A 26,355-nucleotide genomic window follows, 5' to 3' on the forward strand; every position below is an offset into this window, starting at 1 on the left:
GTTTTATGTGATCATTCCACTTCAGATCGCTCCGGATAGTAACTCCTAAGTATTTTACGGTCGTTACCGCTGCCAATGATTTACCACCTATGGTATAATCGTACTGGAATGGATTTCTGCCCCTGTGTATGCGCATTATATTACATTTATCTACGTTTAGGGAAAGCTGCCAGCTGTCGCACCATGCATTAATCCTCTGCAGGTCATCCTGGAGTACGTACGAGTCTTCTGATGTTGCTACTTTCTTGTAGACAACCGTGTCATCTGCAAATAGCCTCACGGAGCTACCGATGTTGTCAACTAAGTCATTTATGTATATTGTAAACAATAAAGGTCCTATCACGCTTCCCTGCGGTACTCCCGAAATTACCTCTACATCTGCAGATTTTGAACCGTTAAGAATGACATGTTGTGTTCTTTCTTCTAGGAAATCCTGAATCCAATCACAAACCTGGTCCGATATTCCGTAAGCTCGTATTTTTTTCACTAAACGTAAGTGCGGAACCGTATCAAATGCCTTCCTGAAGTCCAGGAATACGGCATCAATCTGCTCGCCAGTGTCTACGGCACTGTGAATTTCTTGGGCAAATAGGGCGAGCTGAGTTTCACATGATCTCTGTTTGCGGAATCCATGTTGGTTATGATGAAGGAGATTTGTATTATCTAAGAACGTCATAATACGAGAACACAAAACATGTTCCATTATTCTACAACAGATTGACGTAAGCGAAATAGGCCTATAATTATTCGCATCTGATTTATGACCCTTCTTGAAAATGGGAACGACCTGCGCTTTCTTCCAGTCGCTAGGTACTTTACGTTCTTCCAGCGATCTACGATAAATTGCTGATAGAAAGGGGGCAAGTTCTTTAGCATAATCACTGTAGAATCTTAAGGGTATCTCGTCTGGTCCGGATGCTTTTCCGCTACTAAGTGATAGCAGTTGTTTTTCAATTCCGATATCGTTTATTTCAATATTTTCCATTTTGGCGTCCGTGCGACGGCTGAAGTCAGGGACCGTGTTACGATTTTCCGCAGTGAAACAGTTTCGGAACACTGAATTCAGTATTTCTGCCTTTCTTCGGTCGTCCTCTGTTTCGGTGCCATCGTGGTCAACGAGTGACTGAATAGGGGATTTAGATCCGCTTACCGATTTTACATATGACCAAAACTTTTTAGGGTTCTTGTTTAGATTGTTTGCCAATGTTTTATGTTCGAATTCGTTGAATGCTTCTCTCATTGCTCTCTTTACGCTCTTTTTCGCTTCGTTCAGCTTTTCCTTATCAGCTATGATTCGACTACTCTTAAACCTATGATGAAGCTTTCTTTGTTTCCGTAGTACCTTTCGTACATGATTGTTATACCACGGTGGATCTTTCCCCTCGCTTTGGACCTTAGTCGGTACGAACTTATCTAAGGCGTACTGGACGATGTTTCTGAATTTTTTCCATTTTTGTTCCACATCCTCTTCCTCAGAAATGAACGTTTGATGGTGGTCACTCAGATATTCTGCGATTTGTGCCCTATCACTCTTGTTAAGCAAATATATTTTCCTTCCTTTCTTGGCATTTCTTATTACACTTGTAGTCATTGATGCAACCACTGACTTATGATCACTGATACCCTCTTCTACATTCACGGAGTCGAAAAGTTCCGGTCTATTTGTTGCTATGAGGTCTAAAACGTTAGCTTCACGAGTTGGTTCTCTAACTATCTGCTCGAAGTAATTCTCGGACAAGGCAGTCAGGATAATGTCACAAGAGTCTCTGTCCCTGGCTCCAGTTTTGATTGTGTGACTATCCCATTCTATACCTGGTAGATTGAAGTCTCCCCCTATTACAATAGTATGATCACGAAACTTCTTCACGACGTTCTGCAGGTTCTCTCTGAGGCGCTCAACTACTACGGTTGCTGATGCAGGTGGTCTATAGAAGCATCCGACTATCATATCTGACCCACCTTTGATACTTAACTTAACCCAGATTATTTCACATTCGCATTCGCTAATAACTTCACTGGATATTATTGAATTCTTTACTGCTATAAGTACTCCTCCACCATTGGCGTTTATCCTATCCTTGCGGTATATATTCCATTCTGTGTCTAGGATTTCGTTACTGTTCACTTCCGGTTTTAACCAACTTTCCGTTCCTAATACTATATGCGCACTATTTCCTTCAATAAGAGATACTAATTCAGGAACCTTGCCCTGGATACTCCTGCAGTTTACCAATATTACGTTAACTTTTCCTGTTTTTGGTCTCTGAGGACGGACGTTCTTTATCAACGATGATAATGTCCTCTCTGGTAAGCCGTCAGGTATTTTATCGTTTCGCCCAAGGGGGGGTCCCTCTAACCTAAAAAACCCCCGTGTGCACGCCACACGTACTCTGCTACCCTAGTAGCTGCTTCCGGTGTGTAGTGCACGCCTGACCTGTCTAGGGGGGCCCTACAGTTCTCCACATAGTCGAGGAACAATGTTGTGAACAGTACTGTAAAGCATGTCTGGAGTTATGGTGAGGCATTAGCGTCGGATGTTGTCTTTCAGCATCCCTAGAGATGTCAGTCGATCATGATACACTTGCGACTTCAGGTAACCCCAAAGCCAATAACCGCACGGACTGAGGTCTGGGGACCTGGGAGGCCAAGCATGACGAAAGTGACGGATGAGCACACGATCATCACCAAACTACACGTGCAAGATATATATATATATATATATATATATATATATATATATATATATATATATATATATATGAGTGGAAAAACCTCACATATATATAGTGCTAAAAATAAATAAATTATTGTTATTATGGTAATAATGAATGTTGGTCTGTTATATAATTTTTCTAAAGGTATTGTTATTTCTTGGTAATTGATTGAATTATCAATATTTATAGTTTCAGAATTTTTGAAGAAGTCTATAAATATATATGAGTGGAAAATCCTCACAAACACCTGAATATATATATACGAGGGCAGTTCAATAAGTAATGCAACACATTTTTTTTCTCGGCCAATTTTGGTTGAAAAAACCGGAAATTTCTTGTGGAATATTTTCAAACATTCCCGCTTCGTCTCGTATAGTTTCATTGACTTCCGACAGGTGGCAGCGCTGTACGGAGCTGTTAAAATGGCGTCTGTAACGGATGTGCGTTGCAAACAACGGGCAGTGATCGAGTTTCTTTTGGCGGAAAACCAGGGCATCTCAGATATTCATAGGCGCTTGCAGAATGTCTACGGTGATCTGGCAGTGGACAAAAGCACGGTGAGTCGTTGGGCAAAGCGTGTGTCATCATGGCCGCAAGGTCAAGCAAGACTGTCTGATCTCCCGCGTGCGGGCCGGCCGTGCACAGCTGTGACTCCTGCAATGGCGGAGCGTGCGAACACACTAGTTCGAGATGATCGACGAATCACCATCAAACAACTCAGTGCTCAACTTGACATCTCTGTTGGTAGTGCTGTCACAATTGCTCACCAGTTGGGATATTCAAAGGTTTGTTCCCGCTGGGTCCCTCGTTGTCTAACCGAACACCATAAAGAGCAAAGGAGGACCATCTGTGCGGAATTGCTTGCTCGTCATGTGGCTGAGGGTGACAATTTCTTGTCAAAGATTGTTACAGGCGATGAAACATGGGTTCATCACTTCGAACCTGAAACAAAACGGGAATCAATGGAGTGGCGCCACACCCACTCCCCTACCAAGAAAAAGTTTAAAGCCATACCCTCAGCCGGCAAAGTCTTCTGGGACGCTGAAGGGGTTATTCTGTTCGATGTCCTTCCCCATGGTCAAACGATCATCTCTGAAGTGTATTGTGCTACTCTTCAGAAATTGAAGAAACGACTTCAGCGAGTTCGTAGGCACAAAAAGCTGAACGAACTTCTCCTTCTTCATGACAACGCAAGACCTCACACAAGTCTTCGCACCCGAGAGGAGCTCACAAAACTTCAGTGGACTGTTCTTCCTCATGCACCCTACAGCCCCGATCTCGCACCGTCGGATTTCCATATGTTTGGCCCAATGAAGGACGCAATCCGTGGGAGGCACTACGCGGATGATGAAGAAATTATTGATGCAGTACGACGTTGGCTCCGACATCGACCAGTGGAATGGTACCGTGCAGGCATACAGGCCCTCATTTCAAGGTGGCGTAAGGCCGTAGCATTGGATGGAGATTACGTTGAAAAATAGTGTTGTGTAGCTAAAAGATTGGGGAATAACCTGGTGTATTTCAATGCTGAATAAAACAACCCCTGTTTCAGAAAAAAAATGTATTGCATTACTTATTGAACTGCCCTCATATATATATATATATATATATATATATATATATATATATATCCTCGTAGATAAACACACACACACATATATATATACCCACGGTTTTTCAAGAAGTTTCCAATATGCTGTGTGTGTGTGTGTGTGTGTGTGTGTGTCTATATAGTAAGGCGACACTTGCTTTGCTTACAGCACGTGACTCTTCACAGTGGGGACTTGTGGCACACAGCTTGTTGTTTTTACCTGTGGTCGTGCCGGCAGGGTGCCAGGTGTACGGCTTTGTGGGAGGCCTTACGGGCACGGTGTCGATCGCCACCCTCACGGCGATCGCGGTGGACCGCTACTGCGTGATCGTGCACCCGCTGCGGGGGCGCGGCCGCAGCGGCCTCTGGCGCTCTCCCAGGGCGCGCGCACGGGTCGGCGTCTGCGCCGCCTGGCTGTACGGCGTCGTGTGGGCGGCGCCGCCCCTCACCGGCGCCGCGTGGGCCGGCCGGTACGTGCCCGAGGGCTTCCTCACCTCCTGCAGCTTCGACTACCTGCAGGTGCGCAACACTCCGTTCTCACCAGCCCATCTGCTCCTCTGCATGTTGCTGTTGTATACGTCTCTCTCAATTCCTCTGTCTCTCTGTATATGAGGTGAATCGACGAAAGTGATTCGAGATATCGAAACATGGTTGTCAGAAAACGATACTAGGCAGAAGGGCACGTAATTTCATGAACAGATAATATTCTTAACTATAGCCAACATGTTCACCGGCGAGACAAACGTGTGGTTCCTGAAGAGGGGTAGTTGCAGGGTCAACAGACTGGATGATTGACTGATCTGGCCTTGTAACATTAACCAAAATGGCCTTGCTGTGCTGGTACTGCGAACGGCTGAAATCAAGGGGAAACTACAGCCATAATTTTTCCTGAGTGCATGCAGCTTCACTGTATGATTAACTGATGATGGAGTCATCTTGGGTAATATATTCCGGAGGTAACATAGTCTCCCATTCGGATCTCCAGGTGGGGACTACTCAGCAGGTAAGCGTTATCATGAGAAATAAAACTGGCGTTCTACGTATCGGAGCGTGGAATAGCAGATCCCTTAATCGGGCAGATAGATTAGAATATTTAAAAACGGAAGTGGATAGGTTAAAGTTAGGTATAGTGGGAATTAGTGAAGTTCGGTGGTCACGTGAATAGAGGGTTATAAATACAAAACAAAATAGAGGCATTGTAGGAGTAGGTTTAGTAATGAATACAAAAACAGGAGCGCCAGTAAGCTACTACGAACAGCAGAGCGCGAATTCTTTGCAGATGAATGGAAAAACTGGTAGTAGGCGACGTCGGGGAAGGTCAGTTGCCATCCCGTAGAAACGTTGTAACACATGAGGCAATACTGAGCCTACGACTTATCTTAGAAGACAGACTTAGAGAAAGCTTTTGACAATGTTGAGTGGAATATTCTCTTTCAAATTCTGAAGGTGGCAGGGGTCAAATACAGGGAGCAAAAGGCTATTTACAATTTGTACAGGAACCAGATGGCAGTTATAGGAGTCGAAGGGCACGAAGGGGAAGCAGTGGTTGGGAAGGGAGTGAGACTGGGTTGTAGCCTATCCCAAATGATATTCAATCTGTATATTGAGCAAGCAGTAAAGGAAACAAAAGAAAAAATTGAAGTAGAAATTAAAATCCATGGAAAATAAATAAAAAATTCGAGGTTTGCCAACGACATTGTAATTCTGTCAGAGACAGCAAAGGATCTGGAAGAGCAGCTGAACGGAATGGACAGTGTCTTGAAAGGAGGATATAAGATGAACATCAACAAAAGCAAAACGAGGATCATGGAATGTACTCGAATTAAATAAGGTGATGCTGAGGGAATTAGATTAGGAAATGAGGCACTTAAAGTAGGAGATGAGTCTATTTGGGGAGCAAAATAATTGATGATGGTCGAAGTAGAGAGAATATAAAATGTAGTGGCAAGGAAAGTGTTTCTGAAGAAGAGAAATTTGTTAACATCGAGTATAGATTTAAGTATCAGCAAGTCTTTTCTGAAAGTATTTGTATGGAGTGTAGCCATGTATGAAAGTGAAACATGGACGATAAATATTTTAGACAAGAAGAGAATAGAAACTTTCGAAATGTGGTGCTACAGAAGACTGCTGAAGATTATATGGGTAGATCACGTTACTAATGAGGAGGTACTCAATAGGATTGGGGAGAAGAGGACTTGTGGCTCAACTTGACTAGAAGGAGGGATCGGTTGGCAGGACGTGTTCGAAGGCTTCAAGGGATCACCAATTAAATACTGAACGGCAGCGTGGAGAGTAAAAATCGTAGAGCGAGACCAAGAGATGAATACACTAGCATATTCAGAAGGATGCAGGTTGCAGTAGTTACTTTTAGATGGAGAAGCTTGCACAGGATAGAGCAGCATGGAGAGCTGCATAAAACCAATCTCTGGACTGAAGACCGCCGACCGTTGTGGCCGTGCGGTTCTAGGCGCGTCAGTCTGGAGCCGTGTGATCGCTCCGGTCGCAGGTTCGAATCCTGCCTCGGGCATGGATGTGTGTGATGTCCTTAGGTTAGTTAGGTTTAAGTAGTTCTAAGTTCTAGGTGACTGATGACCTCAGAAGTTAAGTCCCATAGTGCTCAGAGCCACTTGAACCATTTGACTGAAGACCACAACAACAACACAGTAGTAGCGGTATCACAGGAAAAATTCGTCGGTTTTGAAACCTTCGTTGTCGTCTCTTCTTTCATAGGGATTAGCTTACGTCCAAGTTCCCTTTGTTTCGTGCGTTTTGTGTTCAGAATGTACAGCGAAGAGGGCAAACGTCTGGAGCAAACCATGTACAAAGTTCCTGACGAGTCTGCAGATGAAGGGATTAAAATATTTGATGACGGTTCAGATTACACGTTCATCGTATTATTTTCACCGATCGTATTGTTATGAAGGATTTTCCTCCAGGTAAATCAGGAAACAGTTCCGAGTGTACGATTCCAGTGAGCGTAAGATTGTTTATGTATCTTTCCATGTTTCAGTTTTGTCACACTGCGCTCCACTATGAAAGCTAAATTTTATTTTGTGTGTTTCTTTATATTTTGATAGGCTGAATGAGAAGTTTAAGCAGAAAGACCACTTGTTTGCTTATCGGGCTATGTATTTGAATACCAGAGCTCCTTTTCAATAATTTTAATATTATAAGTATTATTAAATTGAGGTTTCAACTGTGGATTCAGATTTAACATTATCAGTGCCAGAATATATATATTTAAAGTGGAAACTCCAATAAACCCAAAAACGTTTTGAAGTTTCAACTACATATTTGTACACAAGTGTTATAACTTCCAAAACCCCACATGTTTCATCCAGTCCACAGGTAATGGCAGCTATCTGAAAGACCAGCACCGGAAGTGTTAAAGACATTAGGTGCCAGTGGGCATTGATTTATATCAATAGGGGAAGTTGAAAATTTGTGCTCGACCGGGCTTCACACCCAAGTCTTCTGCTTACAACGCAGGTGCGCTGATCACTTATACTGGTACCTAAGTAACGGCGCCGCAAGGAAGTGCAAATACGTGGATTGTTTCAAGGTGTGTGGCTGGTGGAAACTTTCAGCAGCAGCAATTCACATGCCTGACTTCGCATCTTCACAGTCTGTCACTACGATTACTACTGTAACAGTCTAAATTGATTGATATATTAACTCTACTTTGAACAGAGTGATATTTACCTCTTCTTTCTTGAAGAAAAGGGTTCACCGTCCAGCTCCATGATAGAGAATGCAGTATAATACAAATATAAATAAAGTCGTTTTCCGAAGTTTGCAGGCTGCGGTTTACCCAGGTATCATTTTCAGGATGAAGCAATTTAGAAATGAAAGAAACTGCCTCACTTTCCAGAGGATACATTGTAAAAACTTTTACACAACAATATGTTGTCTGACATACACGCAGTATGTCCACCCAGAATCATGGACACGAAGGCATAGATGGATGGAGAGTATAAAATTTGACATCGGCTCTAGGAAACATTGGGATAAAGATATGTGTTCATCTTTCTTTTCGTACATAACTCTTCTTGGCGGGCCGGCCGGATTGGCCGAGCGGATCTAGGCGCTACAGTCCGGAACCGCGCTACCGCTACGGTCGCAGGTTCGAATCCTGCTTCGGGCATTGGTGTGTATGATGTCCTGAGGTTAGTTAGGTTTAAGTAGTTCTAAGTTCTAGGGGACTGATGACCTCAGAATAACGTCCCATAGTGCTCAGAGCCATTTGAACCATTCTTCTTGGCGCGGGTATGTTTATATTGCATCTTTGCCCTGCACAGAGCCCGATGCTTATTAAATGACATATACTTTATGGCTAAACCAAAATAAAACCTATCACGCGCTGCACCATCCGAACACACTGGTCACCACAAACACAATGACTCCCCTAGCCTGCTTCCCGCCAGACCCAAATTCTCAACTTACACCACACATTACTGATGTAGTGCCACTGCACGTCTGCCACGTAAGCAGGAGATCCGGGTTTGAATCCCAGTGTGTTAAAAATTTTCAACTTCCCCCATTGATATAAATCAATAACCAATGGCAGATAACGTCTTTAATTCCTTTGTGTCTTCATTTGTAGTGGCCGCAGGATCAACATGTTGTCTGTTGTAGCTCTCTAAGAACAATGCAAAAGAGTCAGGAACCGAGACGATAAATAAAAGCCTATTGTCGTTTAATGAAACAATATCTTACGATGAATGCTTACACGCACAAGAATAAGTATGAAAATCATTAAGCTCGTCTCCCACGGTCAGCACTCGAAACAGTTCGGAGACTATATCTATTGTTTGTTTCCATTCAAGAAAATTGCACCTCAAATGTAGAGAATAATCTCCTACGATTGCCATGAGGTTTTCTATTATATAGTGGACGGAACACAGAATAAAGACAACGAAGCATTGGCTTTCCGGATAAATTCTTAATCCGAGTTAGGTTCACTTCTACACAGTCTCACCAGTTATGTGCGATATGTCGTTCTAACGAAACACAGTAATGTCGACCACTATTAACGCCATCCGAGGCATAAGAGGTCGAGAACATATGCACAGTGGACCGTAGCACGTTCCCATAAGACTGACAACGATCTAATAACCTGCCAGACACAGACTCCTCGTTATTTATGTATGCTCGGTGAGGTCAACGAAGGGAACGCTTTTCCCAAAACTGCTTCTAGCGTTGGCAGCAGTGCCCAGCCGGTAACGACTACAAAGGTATTTATATCGTTGTTAGTTGAAGGCTTACAACGATCCCAATATTTCTACAAGTAAATCTGTACATTATTTACATTCTATAAAATCCTTAGACCGATTATTCTTAAAATTTGAACTCTACAATTTTTTAGGCGGAACAGATGGTAGATGGTGGCCTCTGAACTGTCTCTTTTTGTGTCTGTACCTTTTAAAAATTACCTTATTACCCTCAAACCTTGTACAGCATAATTATTACATATATCAAATACAGTGCAGTCTTTTTAGATTTGTAGCTTAATAACAAAGACTAGTAAATCTAACTCGTTTTACGAAATTTTAGTACATGACTTGGTTTCTTTCTTAATAACTCAAAAAGTAGATTATTTACCTTCACGGGAACGTCTACCATAGTTTTGCGTGATAAACTGCACCAGAAGATGACCTCTGTAACTGTAATATTATGCCCTTCCAGTATTTCGCAAAAAATGGAATAATTCAAAAGGTATACTTCCGCCATGTGTTTTCGTGACAAACCGCATTCAATTCCAAAAGTATGAGTTTCTGTTGTGTGCCTCTTACAAGTTATGCAGGGAGCGGATTTTTGAAGTACCGTAACTAATTGGTTCTGAGCACTATGGGACTTAACATCTATGGTCATCAGTCCCCTAGAACTTAGAACTACTTAAACCTAACTAACCTAAGGACAGCACACAACACCCAGCCATCACGAGGCAGAGAAAATCCCTGACCCCGCCGGGAATCGAACCCGGGAACCCGGGCGTGGGAAGCGAGAACGCTACCGCACGACCACGAGCTGCGGGCATGTAACTAATTAGTGAGCCATATTGAGACGGACAGTACTTAACAGCCGCGCGGGGTGCCGTGCGGTCTATGGCGCCTTGTCGCGGTTCGCGCGGTTACCCTCGTCGGAGGTTCGAGTCCTCCCGACGGCATGGGTGTGTGTGTTGTCCTTAGTATAAGTTAGTTTAAGTTAGATGAAGTAATGTGTAAGCCTAGGGACCGATGACCTTACCACAAATTTCTAAATTCCCCAATACTTAACATTTTCATAGTCTTTTAAACAATCTGACCAAGTTCCGGAATGATATTTAAACATTTAAGTTTCACTTAAGTATACCGTTCAATCTCCTTGTTGGCAGCTCACAGCATGTTCGCCGGAGCTCTTCATCACGCAGCTCATGAGCGCCGAACCCGGGCAATACTGGGCTGTCATACACACTGCCATCACAACACTCTTTCACACTCTTACATGAATAATATACCACACCCGGCCCATAACGCAAACCCGCACACACTATCACAGATCCTGTTCTGGAATGCAGACTCGATCCACAACGAAAGGACAGAATTTGCCGCATTCATGGAGCGCAAGGGAATCCTTGTCGCGCTACTGAGCGAGACTAAGCTTAAACCGCACAAACAATTAAACTTTCCTGGCTACTGCGTCTATCGTACCGACCGACCGGGCGACGCCGTGGCAGGTGGAACTGCAATCGTCATACATAAAGACATTAAACACACAAACATAGAGCTCCCAGAACTGGAAAAAATCGAGGCGACGGCCGTCAGAGTCAAGTTCAACGGAGCCTACGCCACACTGATATCGGTATACAACAGCCCTGTAGGCACTTCAACACGCGATATCAGCACACTGCTCAACATTTCACAGCGAGTAATAGTCGCTGGAGATCTGAACGCAAAACACCCAGAATGGAATTCACGCATACGAAATCCCAACGGCAAAAAACTGTACGAACATTCACTAGACAGAAACTACATTATACTAGCGCCGACTGAACCGATGCACATTCCCTATCAGAGGGGACACAGGCCAGACATGATAGACGTGGCCCTCATCAAGGGCATTACATCGACACTCAACGTTGCCGCTGAAAACGATCTGCCCTCAAACCACCAACCTGTAATACTATACATTGAGGAAACACTGCAGCACATGGAACAAAGCAAGATCTTGGACTACGGGCGTGCGAATTGGACATTGTTCAAGGAAACGCTCGATAGCCACGTCCCACCCATACACGAAATTAATGAGACAGCACAAATTGACGAGGCAGTAGAAACCCTCACCAACGCCGTCCAGGACGCAATGGCAGGCACCATACCTGATCGCACCTCACAACAACACAGTGCGGCCCTGCCCCGGGAAATCCTGGGCCTCATCTCAATGAGGAATCGCCTCAGGAGACAATGGCAGCGCACCAGGCGTCAGTACTCAGTACTTCAAACGGCACATTAACAGGCTACAGGGCATCATACACGACAAAATACAAACACATTGAACACAACAGTGGAACCAAAAACTCGAAGGCCTGGACACCGCACGACCTGGCGTGTGGCAACTAGCCCGACACTTCACCAGGGAGAAAATATACACACCAACGCTTCAAGGGCCTGACAGACCTGCATACTCAGCGGAAGAGAAAGCAGAACTAATGGCCCGCACACTCGCAGCGTCATTCACACCGAACCTGGTACCATCAGATCCAGTGTTCACACCTGCTACTGACCAAGAGGTTACACGCATTCTAGCCCAACCATCGCGCGACGACATTCGACATGCTAGCACAGCCTAAGTCTCCTGGGCTATAATGCATTCCGCTGCTAGGAAAGCCCCTGGTCATGATGGCATTCAAAACCGTGTCCTCCAGGAGTTCACGGATAAAGCAACTGAGTACCTAACACACATAACGAATGCCATACTAAAACACCAACACTTCCCCGCCTTTTGGAAGACGGCCAAGGTTCTGACGTTCAGGAAGCCGGGGAAAGACCACAGCCTCCCACAAAATTACCGACCCATCAGCCTTCTGATCTCGCTCAGTAAGATTGTTGAGAAGGTGATTCTCAAACGCATCCTTAGGCACTGCATAACAAATGACATCCTGAGACCGGAGCAATTCGGCTTCAGGAATAATCACTCCACAACACAACAACTCTTACGGGTCGTTGAACATACAACATATGGCTTCAACATAAACAAAGCTACAGGGGCGGTGTTCCTGGACATCGAAAAGGCTTTCGACCGTCTATGGCACAACGGCCTCATTCGCAAACTCAGCCACGCGGGATTCCCCGACGGGCTGGTGCGTCTAATACACTCATACCTCACAGACAGGAGTTTCAACACTGACCTGCAGGGAAAACAATCAACACGACACGGTATACACACGGGAGTACCCCAGGGAAGCATCCTAGGGCCCCTACTGTTAACCTCTACATAAACCATCTCCCAACCGCACACAACACAACGATGGCAATCTACGCGGATGACACAGCCATCCTCGCGCAAGATTGGAAACCATCAAACATTACGTCACCCCTACAGACTGCACTCAGAGTGTCTGAGCCTTGGTTGGAGAAATGGCGTGTTAGAGTAAACGTCGACAAGTGCGAAGTCGTTTTGTTCACTAGAAGACCGAAGCAACTGCGCAAACACCGCTACTGCAGACCAATAACTCTACATGCACGTCCAGTACGTTTCCGCGAGAAAGTCAAATACCTCGGTGTCTGGCTGGACCGGAAATTACTCTGGGGGGACCACATACAACACATGACCAACCGAGCTAGCGCGAGGCTCAAACAGCTCTACCCTATGCTCAACAGGCGTAGCACACTGAACAGAAGGGTGTCGAGGTCCATGCACATGACACTTATCCGATCCCTGATGACGTACGCAGCTCCTGTCTGGGGATACGCTGCGCCTACACGCCTGCGCCGTCTGCAGCTCATACAAAACAAAGTACTCAAAATCATAAGCAATGCTCCACGATACACACGCATCGCGGACCTTCACCGGGAATACCGACTTGAGGCTCTCACGGAGGTAATCCACAAACTCACCACAAGACTATACAGAAACTCCAGACACCCGCAGAACCCGTTTATTCTGAATCTGGGGAACTACGACCACAACCATAGATGGAAACATAAAAGACCAAAAGACATACTTGTAAGGACCTAACATCTATGGCCAAGCATACGCAAACATAACGGTACAGGCGAGCCTCTGTTAATCAGACGCCATTACTGGATATCCAGCTGGAATACACTGCCGAATAACTGGCACCACGCAGGGAAGCCGTACCGTACACTGCATGCAGACAAGCTCCACACATCCCCCACACAGTGAGATGATCTATGGCCGATCTCCCACTACTGTATAACGATCTTGATTGTTCCAGGAATGTAGCGGCTGCAGCAACTGGGATACATCGCCATCGCTTACCACGGTAATGATGCATGATGCCCAAACTAACAAATCCAACCTTGCATGAACTATCGCAGCTAGTAAGCCACTACTGCTCTTACTACCCATTCCACTGTCGCAGAGGTTTTTTTCCCACGGCACGAGCCATGGCACTTTTTTCCCTCTGTTCTTCAAATCGCTACCCTCACTCCCGTTTCGTCCACTACCTATCACCTGATGGACCGTGTTAATGCGTACTCTTACCCAGACGCACATATAACATCACAGCCAAATATCCTGTGATCCACTTACTAGATAACTAACATGTTGACGGAGGTGACAGTAGAACTTTTGGTTTGGTCACCACGTTGGTGCGGGCGTGGAGGGGCCCCATCTCTCTTTTGCTGGATTGACCTTGACCAAGCAGCTGGGAGGAAAATCAGTGCTTTACTCCCCGTACTAGCGTGGCTTTGCTTCCCTTCATATCGTTCATTTTTCGGTCTCAGTTGCACATTTTTTATTACTTGACATGTTTCGATCTTCCTGGATCATCTTCAGAACTAAAAACAAAGTAAAAGATATATTATTATACAATATTATGACATTTCAGGTTTATTTACTTTACATCATCATCATCATCATCATCATTGTCATCATGATTATTATCATTGTGTTCTGGCAAAGGCAGAATTTTTCGCATGGTAACTCTCCGTACTCCCATGTTCTCTGCCATCCTCTTCAGTTCCGCAAAATTTCCGCTTCTGTTTATGCCATCTGTCATCTTGTACCTCCTCCTTTCTCTCAATCTCCTCACGCAGACCAGTCCTTCTGAAGCCTGTGTTAGCAAGCACTGCCGTCTCAACGAATGTCTGAAAGTAATGGACAGAGGTGAGAAAGCACATAAAAATAACATGGCAGGAAGACTCTTAAAGTTTCAGTTTTTACTTCGACAGATCAATCTGCGGTCTTGAGACACTTTGATTGTACGAGTCTCTCTCTATATATTCACCGTCGAAAGTGACATATTTTTCACACGACTCTCGACGTGTTGGAGGTAACGTTGCTTGTAGAAGTCAGCAATTTAGTTCTTCATTTAAGATTCCTTCTCGGAAAGCACCGCGCCATCCTTCGGTCCTGACTCCATTTCTGTGGCACAAGATTTGGTACGTTGAATAACTGCAACTGGGAGGCATGCTTAATTAATTTTAAAAGATCCGATTCAATTTTACTAGTGATTATTCAAATCATGACTGTTCCTGTGATGTAAAAATCCTGTCTACAGGTGTATAAAACTGTAATATACAAAGGAGAGGAGGTAAGAAATACAATGCAACATGTCTGGAAAAACCGGAAGAGGGGACCACTGAATCAATGCGACTCACGTATTAAATGCCGACATCCATATCATGAGATGATGTGAGTCAGTGCAAAGGTTTCGTATCACTGCATCTTGGCGGAACTAGAAAAAGGGAAAGGGCCTAATCATCAAAGGGACCTCAAAGTGTAACATGTGCGTGGGTAGGACCAAGGAAGCAGAAACCGAGAACAAACACTGTATCAATCATATAGAAGATTTGGACTGACTGCTCCGAGCGCTAACAATACTTCACTTAAAAGTATAACAGAGTATGAACGAGCTGTGGTATGCTGTTTGGCTAAATAATTTTCAAATGTGTACCAACGTGTGACATTTTAGGTAACGAGGCAGTGGTACATAGGCACAATGAATGAACAAGAGATAAGAAACAGTAAAAACAATTACGAAAATTAATGGCAACATATACCACGCTAAGTAAATAGTCATATGTATAATGCATTACGGGCTCAAGTTCCTTTGCCCCGTTGGCTAAAACATGTTTGAGTGTTATTTAGCCTAACGACATACTGATGTCTTTTACTGTCCTTGTAAACAATCACTCCATCTACCCGGCTAGGTTTCTGGTTGTCTGCCCCTTCACCCTGCGATAGTAGATACTGGTTTAGCCGATAAAAGCATTGTTGATGAAAAATCAGCTAAATACCTACCACACTAAGACCACGTAACTGCAGTTAACTGAACTATCGGGGCCCCGCGGGATTAGCCGAGCGGTTTTGGGCGCTGCAGTCTTGGACTGTGCGGCTGGTCCCGGCGGAGGTTCGAGTTCTCCCTCGGGCATGGGTGTGTGTGTTTGTCCTTAAGATAATTTAGGTTAAGTAGTTTGTAAGCTTAGGGACTGAAGACCTTAGAGTTAAGTCCCATAAGATTTCACACACATTTGAACATTTTTTTAGCTATCGGGCGTTCGGTATTCTTGCATGACTCGTTTCAACAAATGTCTAAAGTTTACTGTAAGCTGGTTTATTGCTTTTAAAGCACATAAAATGGTTATCAAGTCCTTATATAATGTCCGACACTACTTATGCAATGTTACTGTCTCTATTACAAGTTCATATCCAAAACGAGCCAGAAGATATTTATTCCGACCCGATATTTTAAAAGTCCTAAACAGTCACTGACCCACGATTATTTGCGAGTTAACACAGCCAGTCGTTCAGCAATCTTCTTGGACAGATGTGCTCGTCATAATGTCTCGTAATTTGTCAGAAACGCCCCACGCGGAGTTTATGTACGACTTGAAATGTTCACACGAAATCTCCTAAAATAAATTACTCACAAAGCTCAAAACTTTCTCAAAACACTCAACATTGTAGTCGCTTTTCATCAACCACAGAAGAACCGATCAAATGTGCGGATTTCTTCATTTTGGTACAAATTTGATCATCGCGAGTTAACATCTGTGTTTGCCAGAAGACGGCACCCTAGCAACTACCTCGACTCATAGAACTGAGGCACATTGCCCTACCAAAGGCGCGGAAAATGCTGAATTCATATTAGCTAGTATGTTAAACAGTCAATCAGATCATCTCGAGTACTTCTGTACTCGCCGTATTTCTGTCAGCCGCTCAGATTACCACAAGCAATTTAGACTAGAAATCACGTAATTCCGAAACTAAATAGAATTTAATGAAAACAAAATACGATTCCTTTCCACAAAATAAATTACTAATAAATTTAATACCCAAAGCCCCTTCTGGCTGCCCTTTCCAAAATCAAGCCCACTCGGACGCATCTTACAAAATTCCCTATCACACAACAATTTTTCTCAAGCTTAAATGATCGTAGTTTTAATAAAATATCACATTCTCACTCTACGTATGTCCTCCATTCAGTTACTCAGTCGCTCCAAAACACACAACAAAAACACAATGAAATAATAATTTTCTGGTGCCAAAAATCAGTGGCAATGAAACTAAAGGAAATTCCAGAAAATTAGATTATGTGAACCTATCATCTTGGTTGTAGCTTCAATTGACGCTATCGATGAATACATTACAGTACCTAACTCGGTTTCACAATGCCAGCATGGTTATTAGGTGTTTTAGGTAAAAACTTATATCTCCGAAAGTAGTGAAGTTATTGATTTGAAATTGTAACAGTATTGTTCTGTTACCCATAGAATTTGGTATACAAAGTATGAAAAGGACCGATTAATATTTAACAGTACTTTTTCAGAATCACAGACAGTATGTGTAACGTACTGCACGCAGCGTTAAGCAAGCACAACGGATGGCTTGGCCCAGTAGCCAGCGTCAGCTGTGCCTGCGTCAGAACCAAACATATCCTCTCCTCCGGACTCCACGGCAAGCTACGCTACGCTGTCAATCCAAGATGACACGACAGCTCTTAATAATTTGCTACGTCACATTACCACAGCTCGTTCACATTCTATTATACACACATCAAAAAAAGTTATGCATCACCTCGGTTCCGAGAGTTCCGAAACCTGTACAGAAAATTGGAATAGGTATCAACATAAACATCATTCCCGCCCTTTTCATTGCTCATGAAAACCACACATCGCATGTTGTACCACCATACAGTGAGAACTTCAGAGGTGGTGGTCCAGATTGCTGTACACACCAGTACGTCAGATACCCAGTAGCACGTCCTCTTGCATTGATGTATGCCTGTATTCGTCGTGGCATACTATCCACAAGTTCATCAAGACACTGTTGGTCCAGATTGTCCCACTCCTCAACGGCGATTCGGCGTGGATCCCTCAGAGTAGTTGGTGGGTCGCGTCGTCCATAAACAGCCCTTTTCAAATTTCCCAGGCATGATCGATAGGGTTCATGTCTGGAGAACATGCTGGCCACTCTAGTCGAGCGCTGTCGTTATCCTGAAGGAAGTCGTTCACAAGATGTGCACGATTGGGGGGGGGGGGGGGGGGGAGGGGGTGTTCCGAATTTTCGTATATGAAGACGAATGCCTCGCCAACATGCTGTCGGTATGGTTGCACCATCGGTCGGAGGATGGCAATCACGTGTGGTACAGCCGTTACGGTACCTTCCATGACCAACAGCGGCGTACATCGGGCCTACATAATGCCACCGCAAAACAGCAGGGAGCCTCCACCTTGCTGCACTCGCTGGGCAGTGTATCTAGGGCGTTCAGCCTGACCTGGTTGCCTCCAAACACGTCTCCGACTATTGTCTGGTTGGAGGCATATCCGACACTCATCAGTGAAGAGAACGTGATGTCAACCCTTAGCGGTCCGTTCGGCACGTTGTTGGGCCCATCTGTATCGCACTGCATGGTGCTGTGGCTCCAAAAACGGGCTGCGATATGGACGTCCTGTGGCTGCACGAAAAGCGTTATTCAACATGGTAGCGTTGCTACCAGGGTCCCTCCGAGCCATAATCCGTAGGTAGTGGTCATCCACTGCAGTAGCAGCCCTTGGGCGGCCTGAGCGAGGCATGTCATCTACAGTTCCTGTGTTTCTGTATCTCCTCCGTGTCCGAACAACATCGCTTTGGTTCACTCCGAGACTCTGGACACTTCCCTTGTTGAGAACCCTTCCTGGCACAAAGTAACAATGCGGACGCGATCGAACTGCGGTATTGACCGTCTAGGCACGGTTGAACTACAGACGACACTAGCTGTGTCCTTCCTTCCTGGTGGGATGACTGGAACTGATTGCTGTCGGACCCCCTCCGTCTAATAGGCGCTACTCATGCATGGATGTTTACATCTTTGGGCGGGTTTAGTGACATTTCTGAACAGTCAAAGGGACTGTGTCTGTGATACAATATCCACAACCAAGGAGATTTGGGAACTGGGCTGATGTAAAACTTTTTCTGATGTGTGTTCTTTTACATGAAGTACTGGAAGCATTCGGAGCAGTTAGTCCTAGTCTTCTACGTCATCGCTAGTAACGTCAGGTCACTTGCTTGAACCTCGCCTCCAGACCTCCGGCGTGGCGCTCCTCTCACAAGGGAAACTCCCCATCGCACCCCCCACCCCCACCCAAGCCACTAGATTTAGAGGCAAGATGTCCCAGTGGATAGCCCATCAAAAATTGGACAAAGATAAAGCATAAAAACAGGAAGAAAGTGCACTGAACTGTCACAAAAGAAGCAAAATCGAAACAGCGAACGGTCTAAGCTCAAGACGTGCAACCTCGAGCGAACTGTGAGAGCAATGGCCTCATGGTTATATTTGCAGAGTGCTGGACTGCGAAGGGGGTAATCTGTGTTCAAATCTCCCCATGTCTCATTTTTCAAACAATGGAAAATCCAGGATGGAATGTAACAATATTATGAAAAGGAAAGTTGCTACTCACCATATACAGGAGATCCTGAGTAACAGATAGCCACAATAAAAATACTGTCACAAATAAAGCTTTCCGCCATTAAGGCCTTCGTCAATAGCAGATCACACACACACACACACACACACACACACACTCACGCAAATTCAACTCATGCACACGACAGGCAACTGAAGCCACTCTGCGAGCAGCAGCAGCAGCAGTGCATGATGGGAGTGGCGACTGGGTGGGGGTAAGGAGGAGGCTGGGTTAGGGAGGGGAAGGACATTGAAGTCCTGCTGGTTAGATGGAGGGCAGGGGAGACGTGGGGAGGGGGGTGGGAAGTAGAAAAAAATGAGAGAAGTAAAAAGACTGGTTGTTATTGTGGAATGACGGCTGTGGAGTGCTGGAATGAGAACAGGGAAGGGGCTAGATGGGTGAGGACAGTGACTAACGAAGGTTGAGGCCAGGAGGGTTATGGAAATGTAGGATGTATTGCAGGGAAAGTTCCCATCTGCGCAATTCGGAAAAGCTGGTGTTGGTGGGAAGGATCCATATGAGACACGCTGTGAAGCAGTCATTGAAATAAAGGATGTCATGTTTGGCAGTGTGCTCAGCAACAGGGTGGTCCACTTGTTTTCTGGCCACAGTCTGTCGGTGGCCATTCATGCGGACAGACAGCTTGTTGGTTGTCATGTCCACACAGAATGCAGCACAGTGGTTCCAGCTTAGCTTGTAGATCACATGACTAGTTTCACATGTAGCTCTGCCTTTGATGGGATAGGTGAGGTTAGTGACAAGATTGGAGTAGATTGTGGTTGGAGGATGTATGGGACAGGTCTTGCATCTAAGTCTATTTCAGGGGTGCGCAGCATGAGGTAAGAGGTTGTGAGCAGCGGCTGTATAGGGATGGACAAGTATATTGTGTAGGTTCGGTGTACAGCGGAATATCACTGTGTTGGGGTGGGAAGGGTAATGGGCCGGACATTTCTCATTTCAGGGCACGACGAGAGCGATTCCATCAGAACAATGCGACACCCTACACGTCCAGAATTGCTACAGAATGGCTCCAGGAACATTGTTCTGAGTTTAAAGACTTCTGCTGGCCACTAAACTCCCCAAACATGAACATTATTGAACGTATCTGGGATGCCTTGCAACGTTCTGTTCAGAAGAGATCTCCACGCCCTACTCTTACGGATTTATGGATATCCCTGGAGGATTCATGGTGTCAGTTTCTTCGATCACTGCTTCAGCCATTAGTCGACTCCATGCCACATAGTGTTGCAGCACTTCTGCGCGCTCGTGGGGGCTCTGTTAGGGGGATGTACCAGTTTCTTTAGCTCTTCAGTGTATATCCTTAGCACATGACTCGTATTCTATAACCAGTGTATAATATGACAAAGGAAAACAAACACGTCAATGATCGAACGTAAAGTTCAAAATTTTTTGAAAAGAAATAATCTGGGTTACGGGCGAGATTTGAACCTCTTCTCAGTCCAACACGGTGACAATGTAAGCGCGCCGCTGTGATTGCTACAACTCGCTCGATGTTGCACATCTTCAGCTTGAACCACTCATTGTTTCTATTTTTCGTCTTTTTTTCTGTGTTCAGTAGACCTTCTTCCTGTTTTCATGCCTGATCTGTATTCAGTTTACAAAGGGGTAACCAACCACTGGGCCATTTTACCGCTAAAACTGAGGGAGGTGCGATGGAGAGTTTCCCTTGTCAGCCGTGGTAGGCGTTCTCACCTTGCGGCTGCCCGGCGACGGACAGTGAGAGTACTGGAGATATTATCAGTTTCTGTTTCCTTTGTCTCACCCACCGTGAGGTTACGTTTTTAGGTTTTAGGTCTGTTTGATGAATAGGCCCTTTCCTTTTCTTCTACAAGATGCAGCGATATGACACCCTTGCACTGACTGACCCCATAGCGGCCGGCCGAAGTGGCCGTGCGGTTAAAGGCGCTGCAGTCTGGAACCGCAAGACCGCTACGGTCGCAGGTTCGAATCCTGCCTCGGGCATGGATGTTTGTGATGTCCTTAGGTTAGTTAGGTTTAACTAGTTCTAAGTTCTAGGGGACTAATGACCTCAGCAGTTGAGTCCCATAGTGCTCAGAGCCATTTGGGCCATTTTGACCCCATAGCGTGTTTTGATGTCCAAATATACCAGGTGGTTATAATTAAACTTTCCCTATTTAACGCATAATAACACGGAAACTAATTACCGTATTAGTACCATACTTGGTAGCATTAATGTCCACAGTATGGGGTTCATCATTTCCATGCATCACAACGCCAGAGGCCAGTTCCAACTATGGCTACCAGGTGCCGTGATCAGCCATCGTGACTCACACTCTCATGCACGTGACCAGTCGCAGTGCACTTGTTGGTGTGTCGACATGATCCTGGACAAAAGTAGCAGGGCATTAATGGTGACCGCTACGGTCGCAGGTTCGAATCCTGTCTCGGGCATGGATGTGTGTCATGTCCTTAGGTTAGTTAGTTTTAAGTAGTTCTAAGTTCTAGGGGACTGATGACCTCAGAAATTAAGTCCCATAGTGCTCAGAGCCATTTCTACTATCAAAACAACAGTAATGTTTTGCAGCTGCACTTCGAGAATATCGCCGGCTGAAAGGTTTGCAGAAGGGTCTTCTCTCTCCACCTGCTGTGCGGAGCATGATGAAGCGGTTCGAATCAACTAGAGAACTGAGCGTCGCTCCGGGAAGAGGCCGACGACGAAATCGCTGTTGCTATGGCAGACAGCGCCAATTCCCTAGCGTCAGGCACTGCGCGTGCTGTTTCACGGCAGTTGAACATCCCGTGGTCCACTGGACGGAAGGTGCTTCGAATCATTCTCAAATGGAATGTATACTAGATCCATATCGCACAGCAGCTTGCACCACAGGTCGCACAACGACGTGTTGACTTGGCTCTCCACTTTCTCGCAAGGACTGAAGTTGACGAGGGCTGGCTCTGGACCATCCTATGGACAAACGAAGCTCACTTTTCTCTGAAGGGTGAGGTGAACACACAGAATTGCGAAGTGAGGGGATCTTCATCTGCAGTCACTGTGCGTGAAGTTCCTCCGTATGGTGAACGTGTCACCGCACGGTGTGGCTTCACGGCTACGTTCATCATCGGCCCGTTCCTTTTTGAACAGGTCGGCGCTCAAGGGTCAAAGACGTGCATTGTGACTGGGCAGCGTTGTTGCGATGTGCTTCGCCAGCATATCGTACCCGCCCTAATGGACAGAGACGGATTGAAATCTACAGTTTTCATGTAAGATGGAGCCCCACCGCACATCGCTCATGAAGTTTACCTGCTTCACCGAAACACATTTGAAAGCGATCAAATTATCAACAGATCGTTTCCAAATGCTTGACTGGCCCGATAACCTGATTTCTGGTTGTGGGTCTACCTGAAGGACAGGGTTTACTAGGGAAACATTCACACATGTGATGATCTGAAGCGCAGCATATCAAGAGAGGAAGCCAGCGTAACTACGGACATGCTTCGTTCTACTGTGCAGAATGCAATCCTGCGCTTTCAGACTCTTCTGAACACTGATGGGCGCCAGACTGAGCCCCTTTTGTAGCAGTACAGGCACCGGTATGCAATAATATCATTTACCGTAGCAGTGCGTTAAAAGTGTTTCAGTTCAACTGTTTTTGCATTATTTTTCTTCCCCGTGTCCTTGACGTTAATACTACCAAGTTTGATAATCGTATGGTAATTACTTTCCGTATTGTCTGCTCCTCTGGTTTATACAGTTATGTTGCATTATATTTCTTCCCTCCTCTCCTTTGAATGTTGCAGTCTTATACAGCTCAAGATGAGACTTTAACATTCCATAACCAGTCTTGATTTGAGTAATCATTAGTACAAGTGAAGCGGATCTCTTTAAAATAATTAAGGCAGTCTATGGATGACAATGCGTGACTGCATCGGTAAGAGCAGGTGAAGAATCTCTTGGAACGAGAGGACGTTCAGCGACTTGACAGGCCTACCCTTTCCCCCAACTTAAATACCATCGATACCATCGAACACGTGTGTTATGAAGTGGGTAGACGTATTACAGCAGGTCACGTGCTCCAACGGCCATCACGCAGCTGCCAACTCCGCTGGTGAAGGAACGAACCGCCCTGCCACAGTAACTACATATCAACCTTGTGCCCAGAAAGGCAGCACATTGCAGACGATACGTCGCCGTCCGTGGAGATCACACTGCGGCGGGGCGGGTTATAAGTTATCAGCACGAACAGTTCAGTCCACCTACAGTGAAGAGCCAATACTGAGTGGCGCCCCCGCGAACACGCGGAAGTGCCGCAACGCGACGTGGCGTGGACTCGACTAATGTCTGAAGTATTGCTGTAGGGAATTGACACCATGAATTCTGCAGGGCTGTCCATAAATCCGTATGAGTACGAGTGGATGGAGATCTCCTCTGAAGAGCACGTCGCAGGCATTCCAGATATGCTCAACAATGTTCATGTCTGGGGAATCTGGTGGCCTGCGGAAGTGTTTAAACTCAGAAGAGTGTTCCTGGAGCCACTCTGTAGCGATTCTGGGCGTGTGGGGTGTCGCATTGTCCTGCTGGAATTGCCCAAGTCCGTCGGAATGCACAATGGACATGTTTGGATGCACGTGATCAGACAGGATGGTAACGTACGTGTCACCTGTCAGGGTCGTATCTAGAGGTGTCAGAGGTCCCATAACACTCGAACTGCAAACACCACATACCATTACGGAGCCTCTATCAGCTTAAACAGCCCCCGTTGACATGCTGGGTCCATGGATTCATGAGGTTGTCTCCATACCTGTATGCGTCCATCCGCTCGATACAATTTGGAACGAGACTCGTCCGACCAGTCAACATGTTTCCAGTCATCAACAGTCCAATGTCGGTATTGACGGGTCCAGGCTAGGCATTAAGATTTGTATCGTGCAGTCATCAAGGGTACCCGAGGGGGCCTTCGGCTCCGAAAGCCCATATCGATGATGATTCGTTGAATGGTTCGCACACTGACACTTGTTGATGGCCCAGCATTGAAATCTGCAGCAATTTGCGGAAGGGTTGCACTTCTGTCACGTTGAGCGATTCTCTTAAGCCGTCGTTGGTCCCCTTCTTGCAGGATCTCTTTCCGGCCGCAGCGATGTCGGAGATTTGACGTTTTACCGGATTCCTGATATTCACGGTACACTCATGGAATGGTCGCACGAGAAAATCCCCACTTCATCGCTACCTCGGAGACGCTGTGTCCCATCGATCCTGCGACGACTGTAATACTACGCTCAAATTCACTTTCATCTTTATAACCGGCCGTTGTAGTAGCAGTAACCGATATAACAACTGCGCCAGACACTTCACTTATATAGACGTTGCCAACCGCAGCACCGTATCCTGCCTGTTTACATACCTCTGTATTTGAATACGCATGCCTATACGTTTCTTTGGCGCTTCAGTGTAACTTTCTGTGTAGTCACCGAACCGCAGCTGTTAGCGAGTTACTACATCAAGTCGTTCGGTGGGCTTATTAAAAAGAAGTACTACTCGCCATAACGTTTCATGATATTTACGAAACACGCCACACGGAGTTTAAGTATGTACAAAAATCCCACTTGCAAACACCTTCCAGACCTTCACCATAACGTTCAAAACTAAAGCCGCTTCACAAATTCGTTAAAAGAACCGATAGGATGTAAGATTTCTTTCACCTTGAAACAAAAATTCGCGTGCAGCGGTACCACATTGGTTTGTAGAAAAATAAACTACAAAACGATTCCCAGAGATACATTCAGAAACGCAGCACGATGCACTACCACAAATCGCGGGAAAAGCTTAATTCCTATTGGCGCGTAATTTGGGCAGCCAATCGGACACTCATATACTCTCGGTAATTCCTAAGCCCTCCAGTGGCATTACAGAGAGCAATTTATAAAAGGAATTCTGTATTTGCGAAACCAAATTTAATTTAAATAAATTAAAGCATAACTTAGCCACAGAAATGAATTACTATTTGATTTAAACTCGAATTTCTCTTCTGGCTGCTTTTATACAAAAACGTGCACACTAGGACATACGTCTCATGATCGTACAAGAATTTCTTCCGCTAACATTTTACATAGTTTTAATAACATAAAACATGCACACATCACTTATGGCTTCCATACATTCTCTTACTTTCTCCACAACTCTCACACAGCGAAACATAATTATATCAGCAGCTATTGTATTGACACGAAAGAAAAGTCTACAAAAATAATTACTATGAACTGACCGTTTTTGTGGCCTCGAACAATATTATAAGTGAATCATTTAGAAGCCTTAGCTTTGTTCTGTGGTACCAGACAATTTATTGTGGTTTTAACTAAAATTTTGAATCTCCAAAAGTACTGAAGGTAATGATCTGGGATCTTTTCAGTACTGTTGTAGTATCAATAAAAGCCAAGAATATACAAAATAACTTGTAAGACTTGCTCAAGCTACTATATAGGAAAAACTGGCAGGAATTTTCAAATTAGATACCTTGAACACATCAACTGTTACAAACACAACTAATTTACTAAATCAACACACAAAAAACACTGGTAACCCATTCGAAAACATAGATGGTCTTAAGATACTCCACCACTTCCAAAAATCTTATACGATGGATTTAATGAACGAACCTGAAATTCTCGTGCACTACAAAAAGCAAAGAGAAATATTCTCAGTGACAAGCTAGACAGTGAATCAGTTAATTTCTTCAAATGTTTCCGCCGGTTTTCATACATATATACATTTTCTCATTAGAAAGAAAAATATAATTGATAATTTAGCAGTCAATAGGGATAAAAAGTACATTTTATTATATACAACCTTATATACACACGTAATATCACTGTAACAACTCGGACTGCGTAGGAACTCATTGTGAAGCCACAGTGTCATAGTATATTACCTGCATGTACTGTAAACGAGCAGTGTAACTGATGATTT

At 44.9% G+C, this 26,355-nt stretch overlaps 1 protein-coding gene across 1 annotated transcript in view; it reads left to right on the forward strand.

The window, feature by feature from the left end:
* The window catches only part of LOC124597213 (opsin, ultraviolet-sensitive-like), a 186,076-nt gene that overhangs the window by 134,664 nt on the left and 25,057 nt on the right, over window positions 1-26,355 (forward strand). The window contains exon 3 of the mRNA XM_047135924.1: window positions 4,544-4,824. Coding sequence (XP_046991880.1) covers window positions 4,544-4,824 — 281 coding nt within the window. The remainder of the gene's footprint in view (window positions 1-4,543; window positions 4,825-26,355) is intronic.

This window comes from Schistocerca americana, chromosome 1 (assembly GCF_021461395.2).
Source record: "Schistocerca americana isolate TAMUIC-IGC-003095 chromosome 1, iqSchAmer2.1, whole genome shotgun sequence".
Classification (NCBI taxonomy): domain Eukaryota; kingdom Metazoa; phylum Arthropoda; class Insecta; order Orthoptera; family Acrididae; genus Schistocerca; species Schistocerca americana.